The sequence below is a fragment of the Athene cunicularia genome (assembly GCF_003259725.1).
Source record: "Athene cunicularia isolate RWA chromosome 9 unlocalized genomic scaffold, athCun1 chr9_part2, whole genome shotgun sequence".
NCBI classification, from domain to species: Eukaryota; Metazoa; Chordata; class Aves; order Strigiformes; family Strigidae; genus Athene; species Athene cunicularia.
Window position 1 is genome coordinate 3,001,263 of NW_020799111.1, and position 19,821 is coordinate 3,021,083.

The following is a 19,821-nucleotide window of genomic DNA, read 5'->3' on the forward strand; positions in this document are numbered from 1 at the left end:
TGTATGACTGCTTAGCTGGAATGGTGAGGATGAATGTTTTTTTGAAATAGTGTAATTCAGGTAGCGTCCTGTCTTTCAGGCATAGGTTCAGTAAGTCCTTGTTGGAAAGTTTTATGGCTTCTTAATACAAGTGTCTGAAAGGAGGGAAAACTATACTCTTTCAACCCTATGAGTATAATAAGTTCACAAAGCAATATAAAATTATTTTGCATCTATACTCCAATATATTTGCAGATATGCACAAGACGAGGGCAGTTTAAGGGGGTAAAAGAACCCAAACCCACAAGTGATGGTAGGAGAGACCCCAGATGCTTAGCTGGCTACAGTCATGACTTGACACATGTATTCTGTAATAAATTATTCTAATAAACAATTTGTATTTATTGGTTACTTCATGTCTCCCTTTTTGGAGGAGCTGAATGGCTCAAAAAATATAGGACAGCCACACTCCTCCAGAAGAGAGTGAAATCAGTTTAAAACCAGTTTTCCAGCTAGACTTTTGAGTAGCAGTGATCTTCTGTAAGTATGGACAAGTGCTTTTGTCTTGCTTGCAAACAGCAAAGGCGTCAGCAGCGTGAACTGATGAAGGCCCTCCAGCAACAGCAGCAGCAACAGCAGCAAAAATTGTCAGGCTGGGGTAATGTCACCAAGCCAACAGGGACCACCAAGTCCCTGCTGGAAATACAGCAGGAAGAGGCGAGGCAGATGCAGAAACAGCAGCAACAGCAGCACCAGCAGCCGAACAGAGTCCGAAATACTACGGTATGTATGGCATCTGTCTGATCAGTATGTAGAGGAAAACAGTACATGACAGTTCTCCATGTCTGTTCATTACTGTTCTGCCGGGTCTGGTGCTAATAACCAGGATCTCTTTGTTATGTTTCAACAGCACTCTAACCTGCACACCAGCATTGGGAATTCAGTGTGGGGCTCCCTAAACACTAATCCCAGCAACCAGTGGGCATCTGACCTAGTCAGTAGCATCTGGAGTAATGCTGATACCAAAAACTCAAACATGGGTTTCTGGGATGATGCAGTGAAGGAAGTGGGACCTCGTAACTCGACCAATAAAAACAAAAGCAATGCCAGCCTCAGGTAGGAATTGGGGAAGGAGTTTTTGCAAAGAAAGGCTACTAATCCTGAGATGATCACTTAGCAGTTACAACATCTTCATGTGTTTTCCTTTTTTCCTGTGTCACTCAGGATCTGTTTTGACAACAGAAATAGCCAATAGGTGATCATTCACAATTTGTCATCTACTTAAAAAATTAGTTGGTTCTTAAACAGTCTTTGCATCTTGTAAACTAGTGAGTCTTGTAACACTGTACTGTGTACTGTATACTGTACTGTTGATAAGTCTAGTAACTTATAATTTGTCATACGTGTTTTCTTTACCTCAGTAAATCTGTAGGTATTACAAGTAGACAAAACAAGAAGGTGGAAGAAGAGGAGAAGCTGTTAAAATTGTTCCAGGGGGTTAATAAAGCCCAGGATGGATTCACTCAGTGGTGTGAACAGATGCTTCATGCACTCAACACAGCCAACAACTTAGATGGTAAGAGGTGGGGAGGGATGTAAGTGATCCATGGTGAGAAACAGTATTTGTTTGTTTCCTGACCAGATAGTTCTGAGGGAAAGTAATCACATCAAAGTAATGTTTTTAATGCAGTCAGCAAACTGACATCATTAAGTAGTGGTCTGTATATTATCACTGCATCATCTTCTCCATGTTTTTTGCTGGGCTAACTACAGCAAATGAGTGGGGATTGGAAATGGTTTTAAAGTCTGCCACCCAGAGCTCTGCTGAGGAGTTTTGGTGGTCATGGAAGCATTATCAGGCAGACAGATGAGGATCCAGTTCACTTTTAATTATCATATATCCCTGTGCCAAACATTTTTTTGGTGTGAAACTGGTTGGGTTTTCTACTAATTCTCCTTGAGGGCAGAGAGAGGAATGCCTAGGCAGAGGTCACAAACTGATATCTTCTTGTACTGGAGCAGTGCAGGCATTCTGCTGCCTCCAGTACAAAACCTCGTGCCCCAGCACCGCAAAGCGGTAGTTCTGTGGGACCCTTGAACCTGAGTGGGGAACCAGTGCTGCACTGAGAGCCAGGATCACACCTCACACAGTCACAGTGCCACAGCTTCCCCGCTTTTAGGGGAGAGATACTAGAAGTAACTCGTTGGCCTTGTCTGTGACGTGCAGACTTAGCTGCATCTGGTGTCTGAGGAGAGGCTGCGGCCCTGCGGTGCTGTTGTGAGTCACGCACCCACAGTGAGCTGCCACTCTACACAGAGTACTTTCTGGCCCAGGTGGCAACCTGTTGTCCTGGTGTCTGCCTGACTTGTGATTTGCTTTGCCCTTCCCCTGTTAAAATAAAACTCAATGCAACAAAGTTAGTCTAAGGAAAAAAAGAAGGTTTTCAGGTGAGCTAGCTGTTGGACTTCAGGTGCTTGTGGGTCAGATCAGCCACTGGCATATGATCTTTTTGGCTGAAGCACAACTGAGGTTGTACTCAAGACAGCTTTGAGAAGAGTATTTTCCATTTGGGTCTGGCATTAAATTTGAGCTTTAAAGCTGATGGGCTAACATACTCTTAGGGTTGTCAGTTTGTTTTTCCTTCTCACCACACTAGCTGGCTTTCTTACCCTTGCTTTGACTGCAGAATAGATGAAGCATTGCATCATAGGGCTTTGCTGTAGGGAACTTGGAAGGGCAAGCTGTTTGCCATGGCTACCAGACTAGCAAATATTTGAAACAGAAGTCCAGAGTTCGTGTTCATTGCTTGTATGTGTTCACATATCAACGTGCATTCCCTTATGGTCTGCCTTCTTCTTGCAGTTCCCACGTTTGTTTCTTTCCTGAAGGAAGTGGAGTCTCCCTATGAGGTCCATGATTACATCAGAGCTTATCTTGGAGATACTCCTGAGGCCAAGGAGTTTGCCAAGCAGTTTCTTGAGCGCCGTGCCAAACAGAAAGCCAGTCAGCAGCGGCAACAACAGCAGCAACAGGTGAATCTCACTATAGTCCTTAGGGGCATACAGAGACTATATTTGAGTTTGAAGAGTCTGTGTTTTTACTAGATGGCTAGGAGGATAAGTAGGATTTTACAGGTCATGTGAAATGCAGAGAATAAGTAAGATTTCAAATATTTACTGCAAAATCAAGTTTCTTTTATAACTAACAGTTGAAGCCAACTGTAGATCAAATAGTCTTCCTATGCTGATCCTGGATATGCTTTACAAAGATGAGGTAGATGTGTTGGATGGATGCATCAGTGGCTAGTGCTACCACAGGTGATGTAGAAGGTGCTTTGGGTTTTCTGAATGTTTTCAATATAAATGCACCAAACTTAATGACACTTTATAATCTTGTAATTGCTTTGTTTTCTAGGATTCGGTGTGGGGAATGAACCACAGTTCGCTACATTCAGTCTTTCAGACCAATCAGAGCAACAACCAGCAATCCAATTTTGAGGCTGTGCAGAGTGGGAAGAAAAAGAAGAAACAGAAAATGGTTCGCGCAGATCCCAGCTTGTTAGGTCAGTTTGAATTTTTAGAACTTAATGTTTAATTTGGGAAAAGCCTTGTGGAGCATACAATTCTTGTTAACCTTAAATGGGAGTATTGACTTTGATCAGAAAAGGTAGCTGTTGAAGCATCTTTGGAATTTGTTTCAGTGTTGTTAATTAATGATTAAAAAAATTCTGTATCGGTTTCATGGGAAACGTTTGTCAAACTTTCCCTCATGAGAAGGCCTCTTCATTACCTTGGTTATTACCTAGAAACCTTTAAGTAGTTCAGGGATGTCGGTTAAACTGTCCATCCTCTTTTGAGTTGACCTAGGCCTATTTTATTAAATTATTGTTGATTCATTCTTTTAAGAAAATCACATTCTCTGTTTCTTCATGAGGAGCAGCTTCTTGAGGCTTACCTTTATTCCTTCTTACCTTTTGACGTGAGCTAACCACCCTAACCAGAAAAGATGGAAAAGATATTGGGGGGGGGAGTTATAAAGTGGTCACAGGTTTTCAGTTGAAGGTAGTGTAAATGATGACATCATTAGTAGTCCTTATTCATTTATTTATTTCTTATGTTCTCAGTTTTTAAGTGAGGATGGTAGTTAACCAGCCTCTGTAGCATGGAAAGGTTTCTTTAAAGTGGCCTTTAGGATACAAGGGCGTCACGTAAATACATGAGTAGTGAGCATTGTGGGATGTAATGTGTCCCTCCAGTATTTTTGTACTATAAATGTGTCCACATTTGTGCTGTGTGTGATAAAAAGGAAATTGAGGCACTGCACTGGGCCAGTATTTGTTGTGCTGGTGCCACTTAGCTCATATTCATGTAAAGCAGCCTGGAATTAACCCCCTGGAAGTGCTTTTTTTAAGGCTCTAACAGAGCCCTACCTTTTGGTTTTTATCTTCCCTTTTTGTTCTCAACAAAATCAGTACTAATATTTCTGCATTGAAGTATACTGAACTTCTCAGTGGAGTCCTGCCTTAGCCACTGCTAGGTGCCAATCCACTGAGTCTGATCTGGGTCTTCAGTTGAATACTTTAAAAACCTGCTCGTGTAATGTGAAGAAGAAATCACTAAATACAATTAAGAAGTTGTAACTGTAAGAGAAATAGCACATGCAGCTTCTTAAACATCAGTATGCTTGATAACAAAATAATTCTAAAACCTTTTAGGTAATATACTGCCACGAGAGGGAGCCAGAACAATTTTCTTAAACTGAACAGAGCACTTTTTATCTGTTGAAGATAATGACTGTGAAAAGCGGCTTGTTTCCCTAGCACAGAGCAAGCCTGCCTAGGACTCAAGACAATGAAACGTCAGGTTTGTGTTTAGTAGACTCACACAGGAAAACTTCCCCTTTTCTCATACTCCATATGGGGTTGGTACAACCATAGAAATGGGATTTCAGTAGGAAAGTTGCATATGATATATTGGATTTTTTCCTTGCAGAATATGTTTTTGCTTTTTCTTACGCTTTCCTCAGGTGTATCATGTCCTTACACTTACGGTTAAAAGGTTGGGTAGAAGGTTAGGTGCATCTTGAACCATCTGCATAACTTCGTACATTTTCATGTTGTACTCCTGAGATAAAAGATTATAAAAAAGCTTGGAAATACCTTGAGTTGCCACTAGATTTCAAAGTTGGGGGGCAAACCCATATTGATCACTCCCTGAAGTGAGCATGATTTCACGTTTGGATTCTGAGTTCAGAAAATGTGTATTTCTGCCTCTTGGACCACGTAAGTACAGTATTGGCAGGCACTTCCAAGTATCAGTTGACTCAAACGTGCTCCCTCCCAAGATGCTGCTGAGCCACGTCCCCACTGTGTCTGGGTGTGCCTTGTATAGCTCTGCAGAGGATGTCTTTGAAATGAAAGTTGAAACCAGTCTTCTGTTGATCTGTTTTTAAAGACCAAGTGATACTTACCTAAATGTACAGTTGATTATCTTTGATTTATTGAAGAATAAATCCCAGATAGTTTGGATAATTATATCTCTAGCCATACTGAATTCCCCCCGGCTTTTTATTTGGTATATATTATTTGCGTTATCTTACACATGCATGTAACAGGTATATTGCATCAGTTACAGTGTACCACAGCCAGATTTTTAACACAAGTCCTTTTTGGTTTACAGGGTTTTCAGTGAATGCCTCATCAGAGCGGCTCAATATGGGAGAAATAGAGACTTTGGAAGACTACTGAGCATGTGCAAATCAACTGGCTTTTCCTGCATCTGTTAACCATGGATTCTCCGTTTTGGACACAGTGCTCTCCACCATGCGCTCTTCACCTCGCAGTGAATCACAGAATCAATCATCTCAGGCTGCTTCCTCTGGCCCCAGCAAACCCTTTCTGCCCAGGACTGCGCAGGCATTGTTCCTACTGTCAGCCTAGAGTTGAGTGGACTTTGTTCAGAGTCCTGGGAGGGTGGGAGATAGGATTCGTTCACAACAAGGCTGATTTGGGCAGCAAGCTTTCACTGTGCTGTGATTTCTTCTGCTGACATACCTGGAAAAAAAAAAAAATCAATTGGGATTCTGCAAACCATTGCTTCCCTCTCCTGGTTACTCTTACCACATCCAACATGTGCAGTCATGGAGAGAGAGAGAGAGAGAGAGTTTGTGGTTAACAGATGTTGGTCAAAACCAAAATGCCACACAGATACTGACTTCCGCGCTCCATCAGGGCAAGAGGTGCTCTCCCAAGCCAGGAGTTGCATTCATAAGCTAACCTTAGAACTGGCAACAGCAGGAGAGGGGCGGTGGCGGGCGCAGTTTAGCTTGGGTTGGTTTGAAGTTGCACACCCCCTGCCAGCCCTTCTCAGCACATTATTTCTGGAGGGAAAGCTCGAGTCTGTCTTCATTAGGTGGTGATGCTGAAGCTGGTGGAGTTCCCTGTCGGCATACTCCAGCCTTCCTGGACAAGTGGGGACTTCTACTCTGGGAAAAAAAGGGGGGTGGCGTCTCTTCTTTCAGGTTGAATTTATCCCTTAAAAGCTACCTTTGGAGGGTTAGGACCAGTTTATTTTGAGCTCTTTTCCTGCAAATTTGTCTCGTTTAAGAGACAGTAGGATCTTGACCATGTGGATCTTTAGTCTTTGGTGAGGGTGAACACTGGCTTTCCAATATATACCCCAGCAGTTGTAGCTAGTTGTCATTTCAAGCAGTGCTTAGGTTAATGAGCAGAGATGCCCTTTTGTCATGAAGAGAGACTGTGGAGGGCGAAGTGATGTGCAATGATGGCCCTGCTTATATTCTACACCTTAAACTATTTCACGCACCTTCACTGGGATCCATAATCTTTAAGTATTTATGGAATCATAACCTTCTTCTCTCACCAAAAGATTAACACCATCTTCCCTTCTCCACCTGCCCACATGCACACACCACAAAAGAAGGAAAATGAAAACTGCCAAACACACTTAGTTTCAACCCCCTGGTCCCATCTCCTGTTTCCAGAGGGTTATAACCTGCCAGGGGAGATACGCTACAGTTTTGGTGGAGTTGTATAAGGTATCTGTTGTTCTGTCATCACTGCCTAAAGAAAACAGTTCGAGTTGCTCAAGAGCAGTTTGGCTTTGGATTTTATTTCGTTTGGTTTATTAATTTTTTGGGGTCACCTTCCCACCCCCCAACCCCCCTCTCTCTTCCCCCTGCCCCCAAACATGTACAGTAACTATACAGAGACTGCTGCAGACTTGTATATAGTTTTTGGATCCAATAGCATGGAGAGACTTGGAACTGTTGCAAATCTGGTCTCCCTGTCTCCTTTGCTTTGTAAATTCATAAAAGGGGGAAGAGGGGTAGTTAAAATGTTTACAAAACTTTAAACTCCCTCTGAACTTTTGCCAGTGTGGGGGGGGGAAAGAGAGAACTTAAATAAAACCTGGTTGTATTATATCGGAGAGAAAACTTTCTGCTTGCTTTTGTCAAAGCTGAGTTTTGAGATAATTCCTGGTGCTAAAACTGACCCCAAACTCGACTCGCATCAGTTTTCATCAAGAAACTACAAGCAGATACATGGGATGTGGAACAACAACTGCTGCTTTACTTTTTTCCCTGGTGAGGAATACCAGTGCGTTTTTTCTATTGGATAATTTTAGAGTTCAAATAAACACCAGTAAGTTGAGATTGGAAAACTCTGACAAGAAAGCTTTAATTCCCACCCCCCCTGCACAGAAACATGTGCATTCATGCTTGTGGTGTTTATGCAGGAGAGATCAAGCCACGGCTGGTTTGCTCTTAATACAAACACTCGGCCGTGGAGGGTTTTTCTGCCGGTTGGTAACCACTCCACCCACTCCAGTTCCCTAAATGAGAGGTTTTATTTCTCCCCTCAGCATAAAGTCCACACAGACACCTTGTAGGCTTCCCTTTTTAGACCAAATCTTATTTTCCTTTTTTCTACTTGCTGCTTGGTTTTGTGTGGAAAATTCCAGTAGAAGTTAATGATAAATGTCCTTCTACCATTCATCTGACCATAAAGAAGATGAAGTCAATATACTAAGACCAAATTTACACAGTAGCTTTACATTATGTTTAGCTGCTGTCTTGGGGAGAACAGTAGATGTTTATGCTGATAATTTAACTTTGTTTTAATATCTTCTTTTTTCTAGTGCATAAGGTGTCTGGTTTTTAATGGTGTGATCTAATTTCGACAAGCTGATTTTGGACTACTCTATATACTGTGTAAACAAATAAGCAAAAGTCTGTTCATTTCCAGCTCATCTGTGGAGCAGGAAAGGAACAATTCCTCGATTGCTAAATGGAAATGCAGAAATGCAAGCAGGGAAAATGTGCAATAATTTGTTGAACACTGAGGACTTTGCTCAGCTGCTGAGAGTTTGTAGATAATGGACCAGTGGGGAAGATCTTGTTCCTAATATTTCAATATTTTGGCTTCTGTGTTTAGTACAAAGGTAAGATGCTGGCATGTTCAGATTATATGCTCAGGTGTCTGCCCTGTCACCTTCTGTGACAAACGGCCTGTTTCTGCAGCAAAGGTCACTTGGATCAGTGGGGATGGGAAAAATAGCTCCAGCTTTGTATCTGCTGCTGGAGATACGTTTATGCACCAGCTCCTTTTCAGACAGAACGTGAACCTGGAAAGCTGATGGGGCTTTGATCCGAGTGTGACAGATGATGTTGAATTTGATGCTAAGAAATGTCTGAGGTTTCTTCTGAGCATGTTTCACCAGGTTACTTCCTAACTTCTCATTTCATGGCAGGGGCAGTGCTCAGTCCTCTTTGTTTTTCCTGCTTCCACTCGCAGCCAGGCACTTTTGCAAAAGACTGTTGTGACCAAAATGGATATGTGGCTGCCTGTCAGAGAAAGCCAAAAAGCAAAGAGATCTCTTAGCAGAAAAATCTGGGATTGAAATTTAAGACAAAACTACTTGTGTCATATTTTCAGTGCATAAAGAACTGACATTGGGGGTGTTCATGTACTTCATTACATCTTTTTCTGAACGGAAGCAGCAGTATTTCATCCTCATATCACCTTGAAATCCTAATGAAATCCTCTGACAATAAGCTGGAGCGTTCCCCTCTTCATACACGACTTCTGTTCCCAAGTCTCCATCGGTGCAAATGTGACTTGAAGCAAACCTGAGTTTCCTCTGCTGTGAACTTTTCACGAGCCCACTGGGAGGGGCGGGAGAAAGCAGAGGGTTGCAGGAGGAGGTAGTGTCTGTGCAGCTCAGACCCAAGGAGGATGCTGGCCTTGCCTGGCAAAGACGACTCTCCTGGAAGATTTACCAGATTGTAACAGGCACTTCTGCCAGCAGAGACCACACGCAGCTTCTAGTCCACCTCTGTAAGTATTACACCCAGAAAACAAGGATGTCACGGAGCTGCTCTGGCTCTGAATCAGAGCATTTTAGCCTCAGCAGATTGAGGCCCTTGTTGTTTGCTGTGCCCACCCTGGGAAGGCCACCGCTGCCCTGCACACTGAGGAGGGAGCAAAGCCCTTGAGCGCTCTGCTTGGTTTCAGGGTTGGCTGCCCCAATGGCTCCTGTGTTCCTTCCCGTGCCGCGGGATCTCTGGCTGGAGGGGAGGCATTCCAGGAGCATCCCCACGTCCTCTGGGAAGGGCTTGCCAACAACTGTTCGTGTGTGCGCTGGCCTGCCAGGGTGACGGATGCCTAACAGCTTGTCTGCCTATGGGGTGTTAGGTACAAATTTGAGAGGGTGGAGCTGTCTTCAGCAGGAGGTGTGCTCTGGAAGTCAGAGTGTGAGACTCCGCTCGGCTTTGCACTCTGTCTATCCACTTGCTGTTGTGAAGGAAATTTTTTTTATTGTGACTTTACTGGACAAAATTTTTATTATACCAGTGAAATTTCCAAGTTGTTTAATACTTTGAAGAGTTTTAGGAATTCCTGCCAACACTTTTCCTGAGGGAAGCCATGCCCTACCACAGAGTCCTTCGCCTGGTCCTGCTAATGCTGTGTGGCATCCTGGTCCCTGCTGTGCTGGCAGGTAAGGAGCTTTGTTTGCATTTAAAGTCCAGAGGCATGGGACATCTTCTACTAACCTGTCTCTCTCTTTCCTCCTCCTTGTATACCTCTTCTCCTTCCCCTAAAAACTTCTGTGTTTCTTGAATTATAATTGATTAATGGAAACTAGCTTTGGAATCAGTGGCTGGTGGTAAGAATATAGTCTCCATCCTGAGACGAGGTTTCTGTTGGGGGAAATGAAGAAAGTCATTTGTAACTTTTCCCAAGTAGAACAGCAGTAGCATGAGTGGCTGTAGATCAGTAGACAGATCAGTCAGCAGTAGATGGAGTGCTGTCAGCAGCTGACAGGACGAGGCTATCTCTCAGTTTTAATAGCAGCAAGACATTTAACGATCATGAAAAGAAACATTTTTCTCTGGCTGAAGCATGTGTGTCAATTTCCGGTTCCTTCTATGCTTTCTGCTGCAGCTGAGCCCGTCACAGCTGTAAGCAGAAGCACGACAGTGCCTGTGAAAACATTCAGCTCGGTCAAAAGCCGAGGTGTGTGTCTAAACGGAGTTTGTCCAGAGCTGGGTGCATCATGGCAGGCAGCAGCGCTGGAGGTATGTGGTTCTGACTGGAGTTCAGTGAGGGGATGGGAATAGGAATAGGTGAGGCACCTGTTCTGTGAGGTGCTGTTTTTTAAGTAGATGGTTGGTAATTTTAGCCTTATCTTGCTCCTGCCTTTAGCACCACTGTGCCAATTGAGGGGACCTGAGAGCACAGTCAGCTTCAGAGGCTGTCTGGTCTGAGGTGGGTTTTGCAAACGAGGGGAAGCTGCCTTCCAAACCGACCCCATAGATGGGCTCTGGGCGTACAAGTGGACACTCCTCTGGGCAACTGCCTCCCTCAAAGCCTCTTCCTTTAAGTGGAGGCAAGGCTGAAGGGATGGCTTAGTCCAAGATAATGGGCAAGAACACAGCACTTGTTTTGCTGGATTCCTGTCCTGCCTTCTAAGACCTGGAGCAAGGCTGGATCACAGGTCCCCCACCGCTTTGTTTGGAGTATCTTGCCTAGCAGGGAGATCCTGGCCAGCTGTCTAGCAGATGAAATTATTTCTTTTTAAAGGAGCTTTCATATGGGTAGGGAAATTTATCACTTTGCCCAGCTGGATCTCTGGGTGCAAGAACGGAATTATTGTAGCTGGTATTTCCCATGCAGATCCTCCTCTTGTAGGACACCTTTTTGCTGGGAAACCTTTAAAGTAACTAAGAAATGAGCACTAAAATGTGAATATTTTCCTTCTCAAACCCTGAGCTTTGATTTCTGTGTGGTGGAACATTAATCGCTTAAACCCAGTTTCGGTTTGTAGCTTTCTCATGCTCCCAGAAGCAGTGGCAGTACTCTTCCCCAAAACCAGGTAAGGTCTTTTCTTAACTGTTAACAGTATTTCATACTGCAGAAATGGATTAATTTCCAGTGAAAATTTAATCTGCTTCCTCTCCAAGCTAGAATTTCTTTTATAATATTTTAAGTTTCCAGTATTTGCTGCATATTTGCCCTGCCCCCTTGCCAGCTTTCCTGTGTTACTGTTGGCTCAGTGTTGCAGCTGCAGTTTGTACCTGTCGCTGCCTCCCTGTGTCCCTTTGCTCCTGTGAAATACTCCCAAGCTCACTTGGTGCCTTTAGTGGGTGAGTTGTGCTTGTGTCGTTAGGCCAGTAGCTCTTGAAGAGCTTTGTACTGATGAAAGCAACATTTGGATCCTGGGGTGTAGGAGAGACTCCGTGTGTTCTCTGTGGCAGTTTAGAGGCTTGAGGCCGCTAAGAAGTTTGTTCTCCGCTGTCTCTGGGCAGGACATGAGGGGAGCAGCTGGCATGGTGAGCCATCCCAGGAGCAGGGCCATTTCCTGCTGCGTTAGGAGTGGAGAGTTACCTACCCCCAGCACAGGGGCTTTTAGTGCACAGTGGAACTTTTTCTGCTTTTCACCCCATTAGAAAAGGAAATTTCCTGCCTTGTGCAGACAAAAAAGGGAAGGGCACGCAGACAGCCCTCTGGCCTCCACGCGTACACACACATGCAGCCCTGCCTTTCTGTAAACAAGTTTATTTAACATTCATCAGAACCTCAGCGCTCCACGCTGCTCCACGCTCAAGCTCCCGGCGCTCGCCCATCACAGGCTGCCCTTTGTGCTCCCCATGAAGGCCTCTTTTCATCCCTGCCCTGGCCCTGTGCCCGCTGTGGCTACCTGGGGCTGGACAGCCTGTTGCTGGCCTCGGAGTTCACTCAGCCCCTGCCCTCCCATCTCAGCACCTCGTACTTGCCGTAGCAAAGCCCTCTGGGAGGGGTAGGGACGGACTCTGCCTTGGAGGGGGCTGCAGCTGGTGACAGCCATGCAGACCCAAAGTCCACAATGAGTCTTCCCTTCCTCGCTGGATTTAATTTTATGACAGTGGGGACTTGGAGCTACCTGGTACCCAAAGCCTTGGGTAGGTGCTCAGGAGTTCAGCCAGACATGAAGGATCTCAATGGCAACTGAAGTTCCCATCTGGGTGTGACAGTCAGAACACTTTTGGGATGCTGGTGGGCTCTGTACCTTGATCTGGCTTCTTGCCTAGCCGGTCTGATTTCCTGGACAGCATGGTCAGGGCTCTGCGGTGGGGAAAAGTGTGAATTTCTCCTCCAAGTTACTGAGCTCTTTATCCCATTTGTTAAAGATGGGGAAACAACCAACTGAATCTTTAACCTCTTTGTCCACATCATCTAGGTGCAACAGGAAGCAGAGCCAGTTCAAGGACTTTCTGCACACCCAAATCTCCGCTCCTGCTTTCTCCAAACCCAAGTGGCACGTAGGCCTAGAGCACAGGAGGGTTGTGGAGAGCTGATTTTCATTCTTTTCTATCAGCAAAACCAGTTTTAACTCATATAATGGATTCAGAGCTGCAAGTGAAATGGAAGTTAGTAAAAAGCCTTTGCAAGGCCTTGGCTTCTGAATCATGTATATATTTAGTATCTAAAGTCCATTGTGGACTTATAATTTCCTCATTTTGAGTTAATATGGAAATATATCGTACTGCAGTAGCATGTCAGAGTTCATATAGGGGGGGGAAAAAAGCAGCAGAGCAGGACATGTGCTAAAGAAGAAACTACAGGAGAAGACCTTGTCCAAGGACATCTTTCTGTAGCGACTCTGTTGTATCTTCATTCTTAACAATAGAAGAATAAAAGATTATAAGCAAGCTTTTAAAGTTCCAAGTACTAGAATGTGAGAAGTACTAAATGTTCTATCAGGCAAATTTCTTAAAAAGATGCAGTTGTTCCACAGGTCTGTCCAGATCCAGAGAAAGTCCTTATAGACCTTTAGTCAACCTTGCTCTGCACCAGCACTCCTTACAATGACTGACACTAGTATTAGCTCCCAATTGAGGTTACTAGGTGGGAGGTGGAGAGGGAAGATGATAAGGTGCTGAAACCAGCTTGTACAAGGAAGAGTGGTGCTCACTGGTGAGTCATCTCTGGGGATGAAGGTGTTAGGTGGCCACATCTGCCTGCCTCGAGGCCTTGCAGTCTGCCTGTGGGAGGCTCTAGTGGTTTGGAGGTATCTTGAAGGATCCTGCAGTTTTGATGGCTTCCTCAAGAGCTATCACTTGTGGAGACTCTTCCAGTCTTATCTTTCAGCCACCAAGTATCTGGGGCACTGGCTACCATGTCACTGTGCTGGTAGTTCACCCCACCTTTTCACTGAGCATGGAAATAGCAGTTTCATCAAGTTGCCTTTGGCATCATCCTCCTAGAGCTCACTGCAGCCTGTGTAGCTGAAGTCCTGCTGGGTTCCTGAATCATTCGGGAATCTCAGTGTATTTCTTTGTCACTTAGTAACTCTGATACAGTTGAGGCCAGGAAAAGGGAAGAAAGTAACAAACCTGTACTGGAGAGATAGAGAAGACCTGTGCAGGATGGATAATTTCCTAAAATAAGGAAATTTATAGTATCAACACATGGGAAGGAAGAGGTGTCATCCTCCACCTGACCTGCAAAACACTGGAATACTTTTAGTCCATTTTTTCCAGGTTCCATCTCTGCCCAGTAAAACCCTAATAACTTAAGACTATTCCATGGCTTCCTCTTAAGTGTTCTCAAACTATTTTTTTATCAGGTGGGTTTTGCTGGTTGTGGAGCAACACTTGTCCGCAGTCTGTGCTCTAGAGCTCAGACAGGGCTAATTCTGGGGGAGAGCTTGTTCGTGCTGTGTAGTCAAGGTTTCTCTCCCTTTGGAGCACTTGGCACTGAGACACAAAGCCTTGGCAGTGGTGGGGTGACCCATGTGTGTCGGTGGCCCCTCCCTGTGCCTACTGCTGCTCCTGTGGCATTGCTCCGGGGCAGGAAAACCACGCCAGTGCTCCAGGTGTGCTTTCCTAGAGATAGGACTGGTCCTAAGGCTGATGCCAGCACAGCTAATGCATGGCAGTCACCCAGGCATTGGATATCTGGCCTTGTGATGGATGATGTGTTTCGAGAGTGTTTCTTGGTAGTTTCTACGAAGGTCTTGGGTGAACAGGAAAACCATGCGCTACCTTGCCTTTGATATTTACTTTCCAACCCTCAATTGCACCTACACACTTGAGACTGCAGTGTGTTGGCATTTTTTGCACAAGTAACAAAGGCCATGCCCTGCCCCAAGGCCATGGAGGTCCCTCATAACTTGCCCTTTCCCTGTGACAGGCTGTCACGGAGTCTGGAGCTGTCACTCGGTGGTGTTTGTTCAGGCACATGGACTGCAGTCAGGGTGACAGTGACCATGTGGGTGGGCAGGCCTGGCTGCTCTGGTACTCCTCTTGTAGATCATACTTAAGAATCCCGGTCTCATGCTCATGCACAGCAAAACAGCCCAGGAGGGAGAGGGGCTCACAGTGCTCACAGTAAACAGCAGCAGAGCAGAGACCTGAACCTTTTGAGTCAGGTCCTACACCTGTACTTGGAGCCTGTCCAGTCAGAGTGTATCCAGTAGGTGACTGGAAGAGGTGCTCAGGTCTCGCTTGGAGATATGCGAGACCTTAAGTGTGTGTGTAGTGGTTTTTGGCACTTAACCCAAGCTCTGTCCTTCCCCCTCACCTTCCTTGCTTTTACCAGAGGATTGAAATGGGAGTGGGGCATTCAGTGCTGCTCCATTAGAGATCTGCTCTCAGCCGGTGGCAGCAAGGCCAATGCTCACTGGGACTGTCAGGGAGCTGCAGAGGGGAGCAGACGGGACTTGATTGTTAAATAAACCCACTGGATGCTTGGGAAGAGATGGATGGGTGGTTGGGCTTCTCGAATGGGCAAGAATGGAGGCATGTGAGGGCACGAGCTGTTAGTTTAGGAGGGAAAATCAAAGGGAAGTCTTGGAAAGAAGAGTGCAGGTTACAAACGGGCACTCTCCCAGGCTGCAGCAGTTTGCTCTAGAGAGACCTGCCTGCTGGCAGCTTTTGCTGGGGACAGTGCTTGCATTTGGTTTTGTGTTCCCCCACCCCGTGTGCCTGCTGCAGGGCTTCTGGCATCTGCTCTAGCAGCATCAAGGGGCAGGAGCCGAAGGGAAGGTGCAGCCGTGAGCTCTGGCTCTTGGTGATGTTCAGATGCAGGTATTCCACTTTATACGTGTGCACAGCTCTGCTGCTGCTTCTGAGCTGCCAACTCCTGTTAGTGAGGCACTAGACCTGACTGAAAGGAGTTGTGTTTCCCTTGGTTGAAGCGCCGTTTAGGTAAAACCGCAAGAACTCGGGACAGAAAATGCATGTGTAGCACACTCTGCCCTTTCTGTGAGGGTGAGCTGAGAGCATGTTTTAATCAGATGAGGGGATTTAACAAAATATATATCCAGAGGCCCTCCAGGACTCTATCCAGGTCTTAAAAATCACTGAGATGATAAACAAATCAGACCATTTCGTTTTTACTTGGCTATTGAAAATAAGCTCTGTCCCCCACTTAAAGAAAGTGGCAGTAAATTTTTCAGGAATTAGAGGCACCAGGGACAGGAGAGACTTTCTGGGACCTGTGGGCATGGCTAGAAAAAGAGCCTCTGCGCTACAGTCGGAAGGGGTAGTGCTACTGCCTTGTCTCTGAGAACAGAGTGGGGAAGACCCTGTCCAGGTCCTGCAGCCCCCCTGAACAGTGCCTGCATCTGTTGCAGATCATCTGGGCTAAGGCCTTTTTCCCGGTCAGATGCAGGGGGGTACACCCAGCTCTTCTGGCCTTAGAGAGAGGAACATTCTTGGGAAATGCAACAACGATGTCCTCTCAGCACGGTGTTCCCTTGCCAGATGGGAATGGCTGCAGTGTCGGTGCTGGTCCCGGTGGTGTTGACACAGTCAGGAAGGTCGTAGCTGGAGTGTAGCTCTTCTGTGCGAAGTTTCTCCCCTTGCAAAAACAGCCTGGAGTTTGAAAGTGTTACGAATGCTTGGTCGGTGCCTAAACCAATAGCTTCCCCATGCCACCCTTGCTAACTAAGTAGCCCCAGCTCTGTTTGGTTCCTTTTCCCTGTTGTTTTAACTACATTTACCCACTAAACTGTATATTTCCTCCTGATCTGTCCTCTGGTAACTAAACCACAGGATTTAGGGAAGAGAGGTCCCCTGGAAATGGCATTTCCTGGAAGAGCCTCTGGATGGGCTGGGAGTCTCCAGCTCTGCTGGCTTGTTTTGCAGGACAGGTTGGGAAGGGCCCTGCAAGGGACTCAGGTGTTTCTGGGGTGCCCTCATGGAGTACAAACCTCTTGTGTGCCCGTAGCAGGCGCCCAGGATGCCACCTCCAATGCAGTGGCCGCAGATGGACCAAGTGTGAGGACGTGGTATCCGCTGGTGCCCTCAGCTCCTCCCCAGGGGGTTCAGCCAGCCCGAGGGTGCTAGTGTCGCTGTCCAGCTTAGCTGGCACCAGCCTCAAGCCGAGGGCTTACTTGTCTCTGTCATTGCTTCTTGGGCCAGTGTTAAACCAGGCAGCTGTCTCGCTTAAAATCCTGTAGCTTTTATAGCTGTGGAAGGGACCTTCCAAAACTAGAGTGGAACCCTGTTGTGTTCCCAGGCCTGCGGGCAGCCTTGAATAGCTCTGGGGATGGTGGGAGCTACTCTCTGCTGTGAACCCTGCCTAAGTCCTGTCACTGGGTTTGCACAGGCAGCAGAGGTGAGCGTTTTTGTGTTGGTCCTCCTGTTCTTTCAAAGTAGGGCTCCTATGGGAGAACAGAGCGTGCTGGAGGCTGTTAGCGCCAATCCTTCAGCTCGCTGTCCTGTGCAAGGCAAGGAGGGCTTCAAGCTGGGGCTGGTGCCACCAAGACTTGCTGCTGCCGCTGCCTCTCTAGCTGGGCCTGGGAGAGCCTGGGACAAGCCTCTGAGTGCTTCTGGTACACCGAGACACATGGGGTGCCGGGGTATGCCTCTGTGCCTTGCCCCACAGCGCCCAGGCTTGCTCCGGCCCCTCTGATGCCCTCGTTCCCAGCACCGATAACCATTGTGTCCATTCAGGTGGGCCCTGGCACTGGATGCTGTTACTTTTCCTCCCCTCCCTTTTTTTTTTTCCCATTCCAGTGCAACATTCCCAGTGGTTTCGGCAGGGAGCTGTGGAATGTCTCCCGCTCCTGCCGGGGCCCACCCGAACAAGCCGGGCATTGACAGGGAGCGCTCGGCTCAGCCACACGCAGACAGGGAGGGCTCTCTGGTTTGGCCCCTGACCCTACAGCAGGAAGAAAGAACAGAAGGTGAAGGGTAACATCAAAGAGGGCCTGGCCCAGTTCATCCCCCCCCGGCACAGTGCAGAGGTGTGCAGAGGCAGGGCTGGGGCTCCTGTCTAGGGGAGCCGCATCCTGCGCAGTGCCAGCGCCTCTGGCATCCTCTGTTGCATAGGCTGGTGGGGCAGGACAGAGAGGCCCCAAGATGCTGTGAATTTGGCCAGCGCAGGTGGCCTTTGCCTGTTGCAGGAGTGTGACAGCCCCTCCCAGCCCAGTGCCACGGGCATCCATGAGCCAAACCAGCTACAGATGTTCATGCAGGGCTTGTTTGTGCACAAGCAGAGGTTGCACGGTTGTGGGGAGCTCCCTGTTGTCCTGTGTGTGCTGTGTGTACACCAGGCTGCCACAAAAACTTGTGGCAACGTGGTTTCATCCCGGAGCATGGGCATTGCCTTGGGCTGCTCTGGATGATGGTGTTCTGCAGAGGAGGGCTCTGCCCTGCTGGGTTTCTCAGCCCTGGGGTCACCCTCCATCCACCCCGGGGCACTTGCCAGGTGCTGAGCTGTGGCTGTCCTGAGCTGCTGCTGTCACCAGCAGCCTGGCTGAGGCCAACTATGCCTGTGAGTGACTTTGGGTGCTTGTCTCCCAGCAGAGTACCCCCAGGGCCCAGTCCCCACCCTCTGGAACGAGCCCCCCGAGCTGCCCTCTGGAGCCGGCCCCTTCGATGCTGCCACCACCACAGCCCGGCTCTCGGACGCCACCACCTTCCCCCTGTACACGTCCGAGCTGGAGCCCGAGGACACCACCCACCTGCACCGCCTGGACGCCGGGGATGGTACGTGACGGGCTGCCTGTGGGTCGGTCCCCCACCACCTTGGGACATCCTCGCTGTGGGCCTGTCACCTCCCATGAGGTGGAGGCCTGTCCCCAACCACGCTGCTGGTGGGGGAGAGCACCTGTATGCCTATTCAGGGAGATTGCCCTGCCCAAAAGCTTCTGCTGCTGTGTGTGTGCCACCCCCGGTGCAGCTGCCAGGGACTTTTTTTCCTGTCCTGGGTCTGACCTGACCACAGCAGGAACCTGCGGAAAGTGCCCTGGGCACAGGCAGGGCTCTTCAGGGAGTGTGAATACCTTTCCTGGCTCCTGAACTACAGTGAACGCCTGTTGTGAAGCAGTTCTGCAACAGGCCAAGCAACTCTGGTAAAGCTGAGTGCTGAAGACCTGCTTTGTGGCAGCTGTCCTTGTCACAGGAGCTGCCTGAGGAGGCAGGGGCTGGCCTCAGCCCCTGCCCAACGGCTTGATGCTGCTAGGGTGCAGGATCACACCTGGGCTGTGTGGGGCTGTGGAAACAGGGCCACCGTGACCACTGTGAGCAGCTCTGGGCCAGGTGCTTGGTCTGATGGCTGAGGACATGCTGGGCGTGGGGGTGACCCCCAGAGCCCTTCCTGCTTGGGCCCCCTGCCTCTGCTGACCTATTGCCACCTTGTTGTCTGTCCCTGCAGGCTCGCTGGGGCCCGGAGCTATTGGAGCCATCGTCATCGCCTCCCTCCTGGGTACATCTGTGCTTGTGGCCTTGGTTGTCATCACGCTGAGAAAGTTCTCGGCCTCCTGAACTCAATAAAAGATTTTTCAGTAACACAACCAGGCTGTTTCTTGCCCTCAACTGCTCCTGCTCATGCCCCAGGGGGCAAAGCTGGCAAAGGGCACTCCAGCCTCTGCGCTGGACACCAAAGCTGTGCCCCAAAGTGCTCTTTGCTCTTGGTGGGTGGATCTGCTGGAGGGGCTGAGACCCAGGAGGCTTGTCTGCAGCAGCCAGTGTCCCCCCGAGTTGGGAGGGCCTTCGCACTGGCAGCTGCTCTCTGGGTGTAGGCTGGGTGGCAGTAATGGTTGTTGGGCATTACCCTGTACAGCTCTCCTTAGGGAGGGTTCTTCCCCTGGTGTACAGCACCCCCCTACTTTTCTGCTCTCACCCCAGCCCGCATTGATCTTTGACTCCGCTTCCACCCTCTGCCTTTGGGCCATTTGCACAGGAGGGGATGGGGGAGGCGGCGAGCGGTCTGAGTTGGGGGAAGAAGACGACGCACGTGTGGGGCTTTGGCGCTGGCTCGCTCAGCTATATTTCATCACACAGAAAAACGAGACAACGAGAAGTTCCCCTCAGTTTGCCGAGGCAGC

General features: G+C 47.9%; 2 protein-coding genes across 13 annotated transcripts in view; both read left to right on the forward strand.

Moving 5' to 3' along the window:
* GIGYF2 (GRB10 interacting GYF protein 2) overlaps window positions 1-7,425 on the forward strand; it is a 76,127-nt gene extending 68,702 nt beyond the window's left edge. For all 8 annotated transcript variants that reach the window (XM_026855448.1, XM_026855449.1, XM_026855452.1 and 5 more), the window contains 6 exons: window positions 559-762; window positions 890-1,095; window positions 1,401-1,555; window positions 2,843-3,012; window positions 3,395-3,542; window positions 5,659-7,425. In XM_026855448.1, the coding sequence (XP_026711249.1) occupies window positions 559-762; window positions 890-1,095; window positions 1,401-1,555; window positions 2,843-3,012; window positions 3,395-3,542; window positions 5,659-5,726 (951 nt within the window). In that variant the 3' untranslated portion in view covers window positions 5,727-7,425. The remainder of the gene's footprint in view (window positions 1-558; window positions 763-889; window positions 1,096-1,400; window positions 1,556-2,842; window positions 3,013-3,394; window positions 3,543-5,658) is intronic.
* A 103-nt stretch (window positions 7,426-7,528) lies between these two features.
* SNORC (secondary ossification center associated regulator of chondrocyte maturation) lies at window positions 7,529-19,282 on the forward strand. 5 transcript variants are annotated; one of them, XM_026855468.1, is made up of 5 exons: window positions 7,605-9,338; window positions 9,886-9,999; window positions 10,446-10,579; window positions 18,299-18,481; window positions 19,149-19,282. In XM_026855468.1, exons 3-5 carry the CDS (start codon window positions 10,558-10,560, stop codon window positions 19,256-19,258), a joined length of 315 nt encoding a protein of 104 aa, XP_026711269.1. In that variant the 5' UTR covers window positions 7,605-9,338; window positions 9,886-9,999; window positions 10,446-10,557; the 3' UTR covers window positions 19,259-19,282. The 5 variants fall into 5 exon arrangements, with proteins under 5 accessions (XP_026711267.1, XP_026711264.1, XP_026711269.1 ...); XM_026855463.1 differs by lacking the exon at window positions 10,446-10,579 and adding an exon at window positions 7,560-7,598 and having other exon boundaries at window positions 8,140-9,999; window positions 18,296-18,481; XM_026855464.1 differs by lacking the exon at window positions 10,446-10,579 and having other exon boundaries at window positions 18,296-18,481.
* Window positions 19,283-19,821: the final 539 nt, after the last annotated feature.